At 34.2% G+C, this 14,515-nt stretch overlaps 1 protein-coding gene across 5 annotated transcripts in view; it reads left to right on the forward strand.

Annotated features, from left to right (window-relative positions):
• The window catches only part of MSR1 (macrophage scavenger receptor 1), a 431,365-nt gene that overhangs the window by 349,353 nt on the left and 67,497 nt on the right, over positions 1-14,515 (forward strand). For 4 of the 5 annotated variants that reach the window (XM_030812343.1, XM_030812339.1, XM_030812340.1 and 1 more), the window contains 2 exons: positions 6,473-6,576; positions 9,142-9,255. In XM_030812343.1, coding sequence (XP_030668203.1) covers positions 6,474-6,576; positions 9,142-9,255 — 217 coding nt within the window. In that variant the 5' untranslated portion in view covers position 6,473. Of the gene's footprint in view, positions 1-6,386; positions 6,577-9,141; positions 9,256-14,515 lie in introns of those variants that run through there. The other variant, XM_030812342.1, reaches the window with a different exon arrangement.

Here is a 14,515-nt window from a genome sequence, read left to right on the forward strand (position 1 = left end):
AAAAAATAAACCAAAGGTTAGAAACTTAAAGAAAAACAAAATCAAGCTTCATCTCTAGTTCAAAGTGAAAGGGAGAAAAGCAAAATGTTTAATAAACAATATATATTGTGTCACTAATAATATTAATCCAGGTCACTGCTGCCAAAGAAAACAATAATTTTTTTTTACTTCATTTGTATAGATAGTAATTCAATGTTATATTTTGGGTAGGTTGTGAAAGCCAGATCAATTTATGTGATCAGAAAAATAAAGGAAGATGCTACCAGCTACATGCTTCTCCAGCCTCTTCTTTTTGAACCTCCTTTGTACCTGTTTGGAGAAAAAGTATAGAGTGTACTACAAACCTAACTAAGCTTATTATAGTCTGTTTGTTTAAAATACCATTTTTTTCTCCTTTTGTCTTTTTCCCACTCTCCAAGGTACTCAAGAAAATTGAACAGATGTAGTAGATCAAATTAAAACATTTTATTTCCTGAAAGCCTTTTTTGCCTGTTGTAATGTGCAGGACCCCTCTCCTTTCATGGGAGAGACAAGAAGTTACCTGAATCTAGGCTGAAAAGGTTATGTGAAAATAAAGTATAATAATAAAAGGGACACTTGGCTTTTTAAATCTTTGTTTTCTCTTAACCTAATTAAGGCATGTTAAAAATAAATATGTTAAGGTGAAAAATAAATGTCTTTATGAAAAATTAAAACTGCTCTCAGTTCCATGTTGTTCATACCTTCATGCTTTTTAACATGATATTTTCCATCCTGGAATGACCTTACCCCAGATTCTGCTCATTTTCAAAACCCTGATTCATTGTCATCTTTTCTGTATTCCTACCTTGATTACCCACTTCCTCAAAAGAGTTAATCACTCCCTTTTGTACTATGCCTGTGTCTTATATATATATAATAATTATATTATATATGTAATTATATATAATATATGTAATTATATTATATATAATATAATTACATATATTATATATAATTATATTATATATAATATATAATTATATTATATTATATATAATATAATTATTATATTATATATAATATATAATAATTATATTATATATAATATAATAATTATATTATATATAATATAATAATTATATTATATATAATATAATAATTATATTATTTATAATATATAATATAATAATTATATTATTTATAATATATGATATATATAATAATTATATTATTTATAATTATATAATATATAATTTTGTATTATATATTATATATAATATGTAATATATTACAGTATATTAAATATATTTATGTTATATAATAATTTAATAATATATATTATATATATTTATATTATATGACATAAATATATTTAACACTATATATTGCCAATTAATGATATATAAAATATATATTTGCCAATTATATAGTATAATATATAACATATTAACATAATATAAATTACATATAATTATACATATATTTATATTATATAATATATAATTGGCAAATATATATGGTATTATATATAATATAATTGGGAAATATATATTTATAATATATATGTTATATTAATATGGTAATATTTATTACAATATTATAATATATATTATACATTTGCCAATTATATATTATATAATATATTAGCATAATATAAATTATATATTATATAATTTATAAATATGTATTACATGTTATATATGTAATTATATATAATGAATATTTATATTTATATATTCATATATAAATATGTGAATATTTATATTTATATATTCATATATTTATATGTGAATATTTATATTTGTATATTCATATATTTATATGAATATTTATATTTATGTATTCATATATTTATATGTGAATATTTATTCAGCATATTCTATTTATTCAGTATATTCAATATTTTTTCAATATATTCTATGTTCCAGGTTGCTTTAGGCTCTAGTGACATAATGTGGACAAAAGCAGACATGGTCCCTACTCGTTCAGAGTTCCCAGTGTAAAGATATTTATCTGATTCAAAAGACTTCAGCTTTTTTCACAAACGTTCTTACCTGGTAGATAGAGTAATCTGAGATGTTTATTTTGCATTTCAGTAAAAATGGAGCCAGAATATCTCAAATGTGAGGATCAAAGCCATAGTCAAACATATGGAGAAGGGGCCAGTAGGTAGCCTGAAAGGAAACCTTTTCTGGTTATAGACATGCAGTACGTATTAATGTTTCAGTCAACACAGGACCATATATATGATGGTGGTCCCATCAGATTATAATGGAGCTGAAAAATTCTATCACCTATTGGACTCATAGCTGTTCTAAGGGAATAGCACATTGCATTACTGACATATTTGTGGTGATGCTGGTGTAAACAAGCCTACTGCTCTGCCAGTCGTTTAAAAGTATAGCACATACAGTTACATAAGTATTTAATACTTGATAATAAATGTTAATGGTTTATGTATTTACCGTATTATACTTTTTAATCATTATTTTAGTGTGCACTCCTCCTATTTGTAAAAAAAGATTCAACCGTGAAGCAGCCTCAGGCACGTCCTTCAGGAGGTATTCTGGAAGAAGGCATTGTTATCATAGGAGATCACAGCTCCGTGCCTGTTATTGTTTCTGAAGACCTTTCAGTGGGAGAAGATATGGAGGGGAAGGCGGTGGCACTGATGAGCCTGACCCTGTGTAGGCCTAGGCTAATGTGTGTGTTTGTGTCTTAGTTATCAATAAAAAGGTTAAAGAAGTACAAACATTAAAAAAAAAAGTTAAAATAGCTTATAGGATAAAGCTGTTTAGAAAGAAATTATTTTTGAATAGCTACACAATTTATGGTTTAAGCTAAGTGTTATTACAAAAGAATAAAAAGTTGTTTAAAAAGGTTTCTAAAGTATTAAAAGTACTGTAAACTAGGGCTAATTTATTATTGAACAGATAAAATTTTTTATACATTTAGTGTAGCTTAAGTGTGCAATGTTGATAAAGCCTACAGTGTTTCACATTCACTCACCACTCACTCGCTGACTCATCCAGAGCAACTTCCAGTCCTGCAAGTTTCATTTATCCCAATTGCCCTGTACAGGTGCAGAACTTGTATCTTTTATACCATATTTTTACTGCATTTCTCTATGTGTAGATATGTTAGAAACACACATACTTACCGTTGTGTTCCAACTGCCTACAGGATTCAGCACAGTATAACATGCTATATAGCTGTGTAGCCCAGGAGCAATAGGCTAGACCACACAGCCTGGGGTGGGTTTGTAGCCTAGGAGCAGTGGGCTAGACCATCTAGGTTTGTGTAAGTGCACTATGTGATGTTCACACAGCAATGAAATTGACTAGCAATGCATTTCTCAGAACATATCTTTGTCCTTAATTGACATGTCTATACATACCAGGTATACATGAATACAATTTTTGTGAATCCATCTTTTACAAACTGAGTTCAAAGTTAAAAAGCGTTAGTATGTAGTTCCAATTGCCTTAAACTATAGGGTTTTCATTTTTCATTTTTTTTAAATTATACTTTAAGTTCTGGGATACGTGTGCAGAATGTGCAGGTTTGTTACATAGGTATACACATGTCACGGTGGTTTGCTGCACCCATCAACCCATCATTTACATTAGGTATTTCTCTTAATGCTATCCCTCTCCTTGCCTCCCACCCCCTGACAGGCCCTAGTGTGTGATGTTCCCCTCCCTGGGTCCCTGTGTTCTCATTGTTCAGCTCCCACTTATGCGTGAGAACATGTGATGTTTTGTTTTCTGTTCCTGTGTTAGTTTGTGGAGAATTATGGTTTCCAGCTTCATCCATGTCCCTGCAAAGGACATGAACTCACTCTTTTTTATGGCTGCACAGTATTCCATGGTGTATATGTGCCACATTTTCTTTATTCAGTCTATCATTGATAGGCATTTCGATTGGTTCCAAGAATGGTGATCATTAAAAAGTTAAGAAACAACAGATGCTGGAGAGGATATGGAGAAATAGGAATGCTTCTACACTGTTGGTGGGAGTGTAAATTCGTTCAACCATTGTGGAAGACAGTGTGCTGGTTCCTCAAGGATTTAGAACCAGAAATACCATTTGACCCAGCAATCACATTACTGGGTATATTCCTAAAGGGTTATAAATTATTCAACTATATTCTAAAGTGAATTTTGCTAAGTTTTATTGTCATCTCAGTTTTTTTTAATTATTTGGTTTTTTTGTTCATTTGTTTTGATTGGTGAGTAAAACTGCTCTTTAAATCTAATAGGGTAAATTTAAAGGGAGGAAATAGAGAAGAGGGTGGATCCAAATAATCCAGTTTGGCTTCTTAGAATAGTTCATTTTCCCAGATAATCATTTATTTATTTTGCTTTGCCTCTACCTGAGAAAGGAGAAGATTTGGGTTCTATGCCTACCTCCCTTCATTCCCCTCCTCCACAGTGGTCAGATCCATTAAAGAACACAGTCCTTTGTCTGATCAACATAGGATTCATGAAAACCAACTGTCAGAAAGGAGGAATATGCAAAGATTGTCACTGCAAACTGCCAAATAAAGAATCTTCTTGGTGATATTTTCAAAATATATTGACAGGAGTTGAGTCATATCCTTACATGTCGCTGCCTCTCCCCACAGTGGGATGAACATTTGCATTTGAATGATCGCCTTTCATTTCCTGGGCTGGATTTGAGTTTGCTGTCCTGAAGATGCCAGTGTACTCAGTTGGAACTGTGCTGTGCTAAGTCCATTACACAGCATTCAAGAAAATAAGAAATGATCAGAAGATGTTGGCTTTATGCTAAATTTGTCAGTCACATGAGCGGAACTGTGTCCAACAAAAGAAGGCATATAATCACCTTTTATGGGAAAGGTTCTTAAAATGTGATCCTGAGACCAATTGCATCACCTCTTGAGAATTTGTTGGAATTGCAAATTCTTGAGCCCCCACCTCAAATATCAGAAACTCTGGGGGTGAGGCCCATCACTTTCTCTTTATCAAACCTTTCCAATGTTTCTGATACATGTTAAAGAGACACAGGAACATTTTTTAAAGCTGCTTAGTATGCACATAAAATAGAGATTATGCTGAAAAAGGTACAAGGGCATATTTGTATGCCTGCCAATGTAAAATGAGAAAAGCACTGGAAAGTGAAAGAGTGAATGAGACAGAGAGAGAAGAGAGAGAGAAGAGAGAGAGAAGGGAGAGAGGGAGAAGGGGAGAGAGAGAGAGACAGAGAGAAAGAGAGAGACCGGGTGCAATGGCTCACCCCTGTAATCACAGCACTTCGGGAGGCAGACTTGAGGTCAGGAGTTCAAGATCAGCCTGGCCAACATGGTAGCAGCGAGCTGAGATTGCACCACTGCATTCCAGTGAGACTCTGTCTGAAAATAGGTAAATAAATAAATAAATACTTTTTTTTTTTTTTGAGACAGAGTTTCACTCTTCTTTCCCGGGCTGGAGTTCAATGGTGCAACGTTGGCTCACTGCAAGCGCTGCCTCTGGGGTACAAGTGATTTTCCTGCCTCAGCCTCCGGAATAGCTGGGATTACAGGTGCCTGCTACCTGGCTAAATGTTTTGTATTTTTAGGAGAGACGTGTTTCACAATTTTGGCCAGGCTGGTCTCGAACTCCTGACCTCAGGTGATTCACCCACCTCAGCCTCCCAAAGTGCTGGGAATACAGGCGTGAGCCACTGCACCCAGCCTATAAATAATTTTCTTAAAAGGTCCAGGAAATATTTATTTATTCCAAATACGCAAAACTATTTGTTCTAAGGGAAATTACTGTTTTTTCAGCGAATAGATTAATTAAAATAATACTAAGGAAATTCCTTATTTGGCAGTTCACAATGACAATTTGTATGTGCGTCATTTCTGAGAATTGGTTTTCCTGAATCCTATGTTGATATGGGCAAGGACTATGTTCTCTAATGGATTTAAACACTGTGGAGGAAGAGGATGAAGGAAGGCAGGCATAGTGCCCAAATCCTCTCTTTTCTGAGGTCAAGGCAAATTAAAATAATTATCTGGGAAAATTGGCTTTTGTGAGAAGTCAAATCAGGGCATTCGGATCCAAACCTTTCTTTATTTCCTTCTTTTTACTCTATTAAATTACTGATTAAATCATTTTAGTAGTTATTTTGTGTCACTTGTAAAAAATTTTCAGCTAGGAAAGAAGAGCTACCCCTTTTCCCACACTCAGAAAACACACCTCTAAAAATAGAGATACACATTTGTAAATAGAAAGATACATGAGAGAGTTCCACATACTTCTGTCTTTTTACATGAAAGTTAAAACTTATGGGTAAGATTAATACATTGCTGTATATGACAGATATACACATACACATAATTTAACTAATTGTGTTTTTTTGGCTAAAATTAAATGTTATTTGTTATAGATTGTGTCATAGAATATGGATTCCATTTCCAACCGAAATTTCAGTTTATAACATTATTCAAAAGAGCCCTAGCCATTTCGTGTGGAATTAATCTATTTTTCCATTTGTTTCGTGGAAGTATGGAGCAGTGGGATCGCTTTCACAATCAACAGGAGGAGACTGATAGCTGCTCTGAATCTGTGAAATTTGATGCTCGCTCAATGACAGCTTTGCTTCCTCCGAGTAAGTAGAGGGGGATGGGATGCCCATGGAGGTCGTTCTTAGAGTTATTGACAGAATATAAAATTATAGTCTTGAGACTTACCTTAAATGTATATGGATGTTAAAATAATACTTATTTGACAAATAGAGGTATTCTTGAGACAGAATAAAAATAAGCTTAAATAAAAGTAAGGCAGTATTATATGAAATTAAATTAATCTACAGTACTGATTGAGCCCTCTGGCTTCCCAGCTACAATATTAGGTCCTGGAGATAAATATGATCCTAGCACCGTGAGCTAATATTTCACAATCATGGGTGGTAGGTGCCTGTATTTGTTTTGTGGAGTTGTTGTAACAAATGGGAGGCTTAAAACAACAGAAATTTATTCGCTTACAGTTCTGAGATGCAGAAGTCTAAAATGCAGGTGTCAGAAAGACCATGTGCCCTTTTGAAGGCTCTAGGGAAGAATCTTCCCGTGCCTCCTCCCAGCTTCTAGGGGCTCCTGGCAGTCCTTAGTGTTCCTTGCCTCTGTAGCTGCACCACTCTCATCTCTCCCGCCTTCTTCATATGGTCTTCTCTGTGTAGCTATTTGTTCTTTTCTTACAAAGACATCAGTCATTAGATTAGGGTTCACCCTAATCCGGTATCACTTCATTTTAACTTGATTACATCTCCAAAGACCCTATTTCCAAATAAACTCACTTTCACAGGTACCTACAGTTAAAACTTCAACATATCTATTAGGGGCACACAATTCAACCCATATAGCGGCGGTGAAACATGTTTGCACAGGTTACGACAACAGCTAAAAAGTAGCAATACTCAGCTGTATCTCAACAGGATCATTTAAGATGTCAGGAGAGAGTTACTTATAATTCTGCTAAACCTCAAAGTATAAATACATATTGCTAAGGGGATGGGTGGAGGCAGAAAAGACAGAGAAGACATTTCAGCATGAAGAAGCAGCATGTACAAAGTTAAAGCCTCATATATGAGTTCTTACATAGCAAACCTGAAATACAGACTTCAACTCCAGGGCATAGTCGATCTTGTGCTCTGTGTAAAGGATGGTTGGGAGGATGTGGCACAAGTGAGATACATATAAGAAAAGACAGTAGTGATGGCTGTTACAGACAGAAATGATGAGAGTTTGAAGAAGGAGGAGAGAGACATTGGGAGCAGAGAAAAAGCAATCAAAATGTTTGAGAGCTATTTAAAGGGTGGAATTTACATTTGAGATGATAAATTAGCGATGAAGAAGATGACTCCCACTTTTCAGGCTGAATCAACCTGGCAGGTGGACTATATCTCAACTTGCTTCTATTATGGGTTCTTTTTCTTTTTTCCTTCCATCTTTTCTTTCCTTTCCTTTTCTTTTTTTTCTTTCCTTTTTTTTTTTCTTTTTGAGACAGGGTCTCGCTTTTTCACCTAGGCTGGAGTGCAGTGGTGTGATCATAGTCCATTGCAGCCTCAACCTCTTGGGCTCAAGCAATTCTCCTACCTCAGCCTCCTCAGTATCTTGGATTACATGGACATACTACCATGACTGGCTAATTTTTGTATTTTTTGTAAAGGGAGGGTTTCTCCATGTTGCGCAGGCTGGTCTCAAACTCCTACGCTCAAGCCATCCTCCTGCCTTGGCCTCCCAAAGTGCTGGGATTACAGGCGTGAGCCACTGCATCCAGCTCTTTTCTTTTCTTTGCCTTTTAAAAGCTTTCTCTTCTTTTCCTTTCAATACCTTTTTTAATTTAACAATTTGCAAACTGAAAGCAACATTTAGTTTTTTTAATTGATCAATGAAAGCAATGACCATAGAAAATAAATTTTTAATGACCATTGTATTCACCTAATCAGAGAAAGGACTTCCTCATCTATTTCCCCTCTATATTGATTTGTCTCTACTGCAATTAATATCCCATTATATAAATCACAGTACCATATAAATGCATATGAATAAAAGGTTACTGTTATTAATATGTTCTGAAATATAGAGAGAGTGGGCTTCATTGATCAATTCTAAAGATTAGTAAAATTATGAATCACTTTATTTCATTTTTCTTAAATATTTTCTACACTGTATTCAAATCATAAGAGGTATCCAGATAGAAAACTATTGAGAAGGAATTGGACAAGAAAATTATTTTATCATCGTAGTCATTGAAAATAAATATTTGCCCTGATTTTAAAATATTAAAAAATTGCATACTTTAGAAAATTTTATTGTCACACAGAATATATTTCCATATGAACATTGAATAAAATTTATGTTTGTATATGTAAGTGTCGATATTAAAATTTACCAGCTGATTCCAAAAAATCAGACAAGCACAACTTGTAGAGCACGGTAACTTTCTTGTGGATGTTTAGTGAGTGGATAAGTCAATCAAGTGTCTATAATAATACCTGGATTGGCTTTTCCTGTGACTGTCCCTTTGCTTTCTACTGCATAAATGTGGAACATTTTTTCTTCTTTTTTATTCCAGTAGGCTTGCTAGTAACAATATAATTGGAGATTAAAACAATTTTAATTATGGAAGAAGATAACACTTTCTAATAGTAGGCTGGGCCTTTTTGTTTTATTAGATCCTAAAATCAGCGCTTCCCTTCAAGAGAAACTGAAGTCCTTCAAAGCTGCGCTGATTGTCCTTTACCTCCTTGTGTTTGCAGTTCTCATCCCTCTCACTGGAATAGTGGCAGGTAACGTAATCCAGAGTTTTGAAATTTAGTAACTCATTCCGTGAATTATTCATTGCCAAAGCGAAAAAGCAGCATTCTGTCTTTTGTATATGGTACATTCATAAGGAAAATATTGTATTACAAAGTGTCCTCCAAACGTATTAAATGTACCCTAAAACTTAAAGTATAAAAAAAAAAGAAGAAACATAAAAAAACAGATTCTGGAAAGTTAAGTAGAAAAAATTAGTTTTTAAATTAGAAAAAAACAAAGTAGAATGGAAAAAAGAAGTGCATGATAAAAATACAGATTTGTAAAAGTAAAATGAAAAGGACTAAATTCTTTCAAAAATATATTTTCCTCTAGAGTCTTCTCCTTCTAATGTGGGTGACAAATTTCAAAAGTACTCATTTTGCCAATGTGAAGAAATAACATGATCATTTACATTAACAATGGCTGTAATATAAAAAACAAGCCTGTTGTCCAGGAGAAGCTCTTCTATTCTTAGTACTGAGAGCAGAAAAAATATTTCTGTCAGTTTTTAAAGACAGGAGACCTTTTAGAATAATGGCCTACAACTTAGTAAAATCCAGTTTATATGACCACACTTTTCATAGGGGTATTATTTAAAATATCTCTAAAAATAACCTGATAGTATCTTCTCAAAGAAAAAATATACAACATGATACTTGGGGTCAAAATGATGCTCTTGAGGTATATATTTCTTTGGAGAGTCTGACTTGAACCAGAGATAGATTTGACTGTTTCTACAAGGGTAGATAACTTGTATACACCTTAAGCACGTATGTAAATATTATTCCCCTCATAGCATTTTGGATGGATTTGATGTATTTTGATTGGCATTTGAATTTACATGCCTTATAGCTGTCCTCTTCTCTGTATGACTGATAAAATGTCTGCCCATATGCTTTTTTTGATTGGCATTTGAATTTATGTGCCTTATAGCTCTCCTCTTCTCTATATGACTGATAAAATATCTGCCCGTATGCTCTAATAAGAGATAGGCTGGGAATAAGATACATTTTTATGTGCATGCTAAGCAGCTTAACAACAACAACAAAAAGGGTCCTAAAGACCAGGCCAAAATTCGTCTGCTACAGGGCAGTCTAAGGAAGTATTCCAAGACAGAGCAAAAATTCCACTAAGAAAGAAATAATAAAAACAATAATACACCCTTACAATTAACCTGTGTACAGACACTGTAATTATTGTCATTATCCACATAAGATAATTCAGACAACTCAGTATTGGAGCTGGAGTTCCCATCCAAGATTTCTGAACCCTAACCTCTGGTCTATTGTTTCCCAGTTTAATTAAGTTTTTATAAAACAATATGGTTGGCCAATAAAAAACAAAAAAGTCGGCCGGGAGCAGTGCCTCACGCCTGTAATCCTAGCACTTTGGGGGGCCAGGGCGGGCAGATCACGAGGTCAGGAGATTGAGACCACCCTGGCCAACAAGGTGAAACTCCGTCTCTTCTAAAAATACAAAAAAATTAGCCAGGCGTGGTGTCGGGTGCCTGTAGTCCCAGCTTTTTGGGAGGCTGAGGCAGGAGAATAGTGTGAACCCAGGAGGCGGAGCTGGCAGTGAGCCGAGATCACGCCACTGCACTCCAGTTTGGGGGACAGAGCGAGACTCCGTCTCACAAAAAAGAGAAAAAACAAAAAAGCCACCACAGGAAAATATTTTCCACAGGTAACAATTAACGTCTTTTCGGCCATTAAAAATAAACTAAAAGAAAAATCCAACTGTAACAACCAACTAACTAACCAAACTATTGTTGTCTGAGTAAAAGGACCTGACATGTTTGGCATTAAACAATCACTTTCCTTGTAAATCAAGGTTATCTGTATGTTTGTTTATGCCTATGCTTATCTGTAATATGAAATGCATAACTAAATGATGCTTCATTGCTGGGATTATTACCAGAAGCTAATTAGAATTTCAGTAGATTTCATCACTTTTATGCAAATCACGGCCTGCAGGGCCAACACCCGGGACCGCAGCTTCTGATAGGCTCATGCAGAATGCAGACAGGAGTCAGAAAATAATTCAAGGTTCTAACCAAGTTCAAAGTCCCTGAGCTATTAGAAAATACTACCAAGTCAACACATTTGTTCTGGAGTTTACAATGACTGATTTGAAGGAGTTTGTTTACTAAAACTACAGTAGGTACTTAATAAAATTGACTAGACACTAAGAATGTTCAAATTTTATAACTTCACATCAGTATCAGATTCACCAGAATTTGGAAAAGTCCTCACTGTGTTTATTATGTATTAATAATAAACAATTGACAATCCGCTTACAACTTTAATTAAGTCCTAGATCAGTATATTTTTCAAAAAGAAACTAAAAAGCAATATATATCTCTACTTGGCATAAAAAATTACAAATGTAGACAGAATATATCCCTAAAATGGTAGAAGTTTGGCAAATATGAATTCATGGGTGAAATATAATATTATATATAAAACTCTATGAAGTGAATTATATATTGAGGGGTATTTTCTTAATTATAAGGTTTATTCCATTTACAACCTTTTCTTAAAGAAGCTGCTGAAGCACTGTCAGAGTGTAACAACATAATACTGTGTCAGAACAATAAGATAAAAATCAAGAATTTATGTATATATATATATATATAAATTGCTACTGAAATACTAAAAATTCTTTAGCTGAAAACAATATCCATTTGGGGTAGGAAAAGATAATTCCAATATGAAAGAATAGATATGATATGTAGAATCCAATATAACCCTCTCCTTAGGTTGTTGCACAGACCATGAAATTCTGTCTCCTTTCATATGTGAAACAGAAAAGTCACAAAATGCCATCTCTCCAATAAAAATAAGTGAACTTTTGAAAATATAAACCCTGGCATTCTTTACCTAGATATATGATAAAAAGTTAACATTTTATAGAAAAATTAGTTTTCACTCAGGGTTCGATGAAACAGGCAATTTGTATTTTTAGATCTATTAACAAAATGTAGCATTTACTGTCAACTCATGTTTAACTTATTGTCAAATTAAAAATAGTTGGTCATGTGACCTTAGTCACACTGGGGCTTCTCTTTCCATATTGTGAAAAATATTAGCTTTACTGATACAAAATAAATCTTATTTCCAGTGAAAGGAAAACTATATGGTTGAGCAATCAGAGCAATGTGCACAGTAAAATAAAGCAGAGAGATGACTGTGTTCATGGGAACATCCAACTCTAGAAAACGATTTTTATCACACAATGCTGCTTCCCCATAGTTAATCAGTATTGTACATATAGGTACTTGAATCACAGATCTTGAATCCAAATATGAATAATAGCAAAAACCTGAAACTTATCAAATGCTTATTACATGCCAGGAAGTAGTCTAAGTATTTTACATATAGTTCATTTAATTATTTGGACACTGACTATTAGTACCCCGTTAATACAGATGGTGAAATAGAGGCAATGAGAGATTAAGTAACTTGTCCGATAGCATAGTTTATAAAGGGCAGAGCCAGAATTGCTAACCCAGGCAGTTCTATTCTAGAATCTAAGTTCTTAACTGCTACTTCAAAAGAAATAATAATCAAAAAAGGACAATGTTAGAGGAAAATTTTGAAGTAATTTTGACAAAGTTGTTTATATGGGCTTCTGATTGTTACAGTCAAATTCCATTCCCAATTGTTCTTTTTTTCCCAGAGTAACTCAAGCAATACTTTCTACCTAGTATATAAGAATTAAATCATAGAATTAATGAATGCATGGATGAGGCTGTCAACCCAAAACTTGGTCCCCACAATGAATTTAATAAATGTGATGAGATACAGTTAAGAAATATACTTTTATTTCCAAGTTATTGATACGTTAAGACATATAGAGTAACATAATCAATTCAAACACTATTGTAGATCACATCAAAATATTGTCATATTTTGTTATTTCAAATAAGCTAATATTAATAAAACAAGGAAAGATATGTTGTCATGTATTTTTTGAAATTAGAATTTAACTACATATTTAGGATGACACTCTTAATGTAATAATAGCTACAGTAGTAATGCTTATCAAACAGCTTCTTTTTTTTTTTTTTTGACAGAGTCTTGCTCTGTCAGCCAGGCTGGAGTGCAGTGCAGTGGCACAATCTCGGTGCACTGCAACCTCCGCCTCCCAGGCTCAAGCAATTCTGCTGTCTCAGCCTCCCGAGTAGCTGAGACTGCAGACACCCACCACCACGCCCAGCTAATTTTTATATTTTTAGTACCGACGGGGTTTCACCATGTTCGCCAGGCTGGTCTCAAACTCCTGACCTCAGGTGATCCACACACAGCCTGTTTAAGTAAAGGTAGTAAATACGACGGACTCTGTAACTGAGATAATATCTCTCATGTACAAGGCACTTTAGAGGAATAGACATGCCTATTTAATTTGTGCTCAGCACCACTGTTGAGGTAATTGTTACTTTTACAAATTGAGAAAACCAAAGCAAGGAGAGGGATAAGTAACTTGTTCAGAGTAGCCTAGTTGGTAATGGAGGAGTGTAGGAAGATTCTAGAATCAGGGAACTAGATCCTATGTAAACACCAAGCTGTTATTTATTGAACAAAATCCTTGAGTTACGGGTAGAACTAAATGTTTTTCATGTGTTGTTTAATTCTCAAAAATCTTTAAAAATGCTACTATCACCATATCACTTTTATTAGAAAATTGATAGACTCAGGTAGAGCTGCATATATTTTTGAGCAATATGAAATTATTCTTTTTATTGTTCGATAATTGTCAAATGTGAAAAATCTTATACATCCAATCTAATATCAATATGACTAACATACATGTAGATAAAAGGTATAAATAGATACATATAGAGAGATATAGGAAAACAGAAAACCTCAGCCATCACTGAATAGTGATAAGATTGTGTTTAACATTTTCCTCATTGTCTATAATTATTCATGTTGTTTTTTTTTTTTTTTTTGAGATGGAATCTTGCTCTGTTGCCCAGGCTGGAATGCAGTGGCGTGATCTCGGCTCACTGCAACGTCTGCCTCCCAGGTTAAAGCGATTCTCCTGCCTCAGCCTCCTGAGTAGATGGGCCTGCAGGCGCCTGACACCACGCCTGGCTAATTTTTGTATTTTTAGTAGAGACGGGGTTTCATCATGTTGGCCAGGATGGTCTTGATCTCCTGAGCTCGTGATCCACCTGCCTCAACCTCCCAAAGTGCTGGGATTACAGGCATGAGCCAATGCACCCGGCCTATTTTTGCATAAAAAGTT

The sequence above is a fragment of the Nomascus leucogenys genome, chromosome 4 (assembly GCF_006542625.1).
Source record: "Nomascus leucogenys isolate Asia chromosome 4, Asia_NLE_v1, whole genome shotgun sequence".
Classification (NCBI taxonomy): domain Eukaryota; kingdom Metazoa; phylum Chordata; class Mammalia; order Primates; family Hylobatidae; genus Nomascus; species Nomascus leucogenys.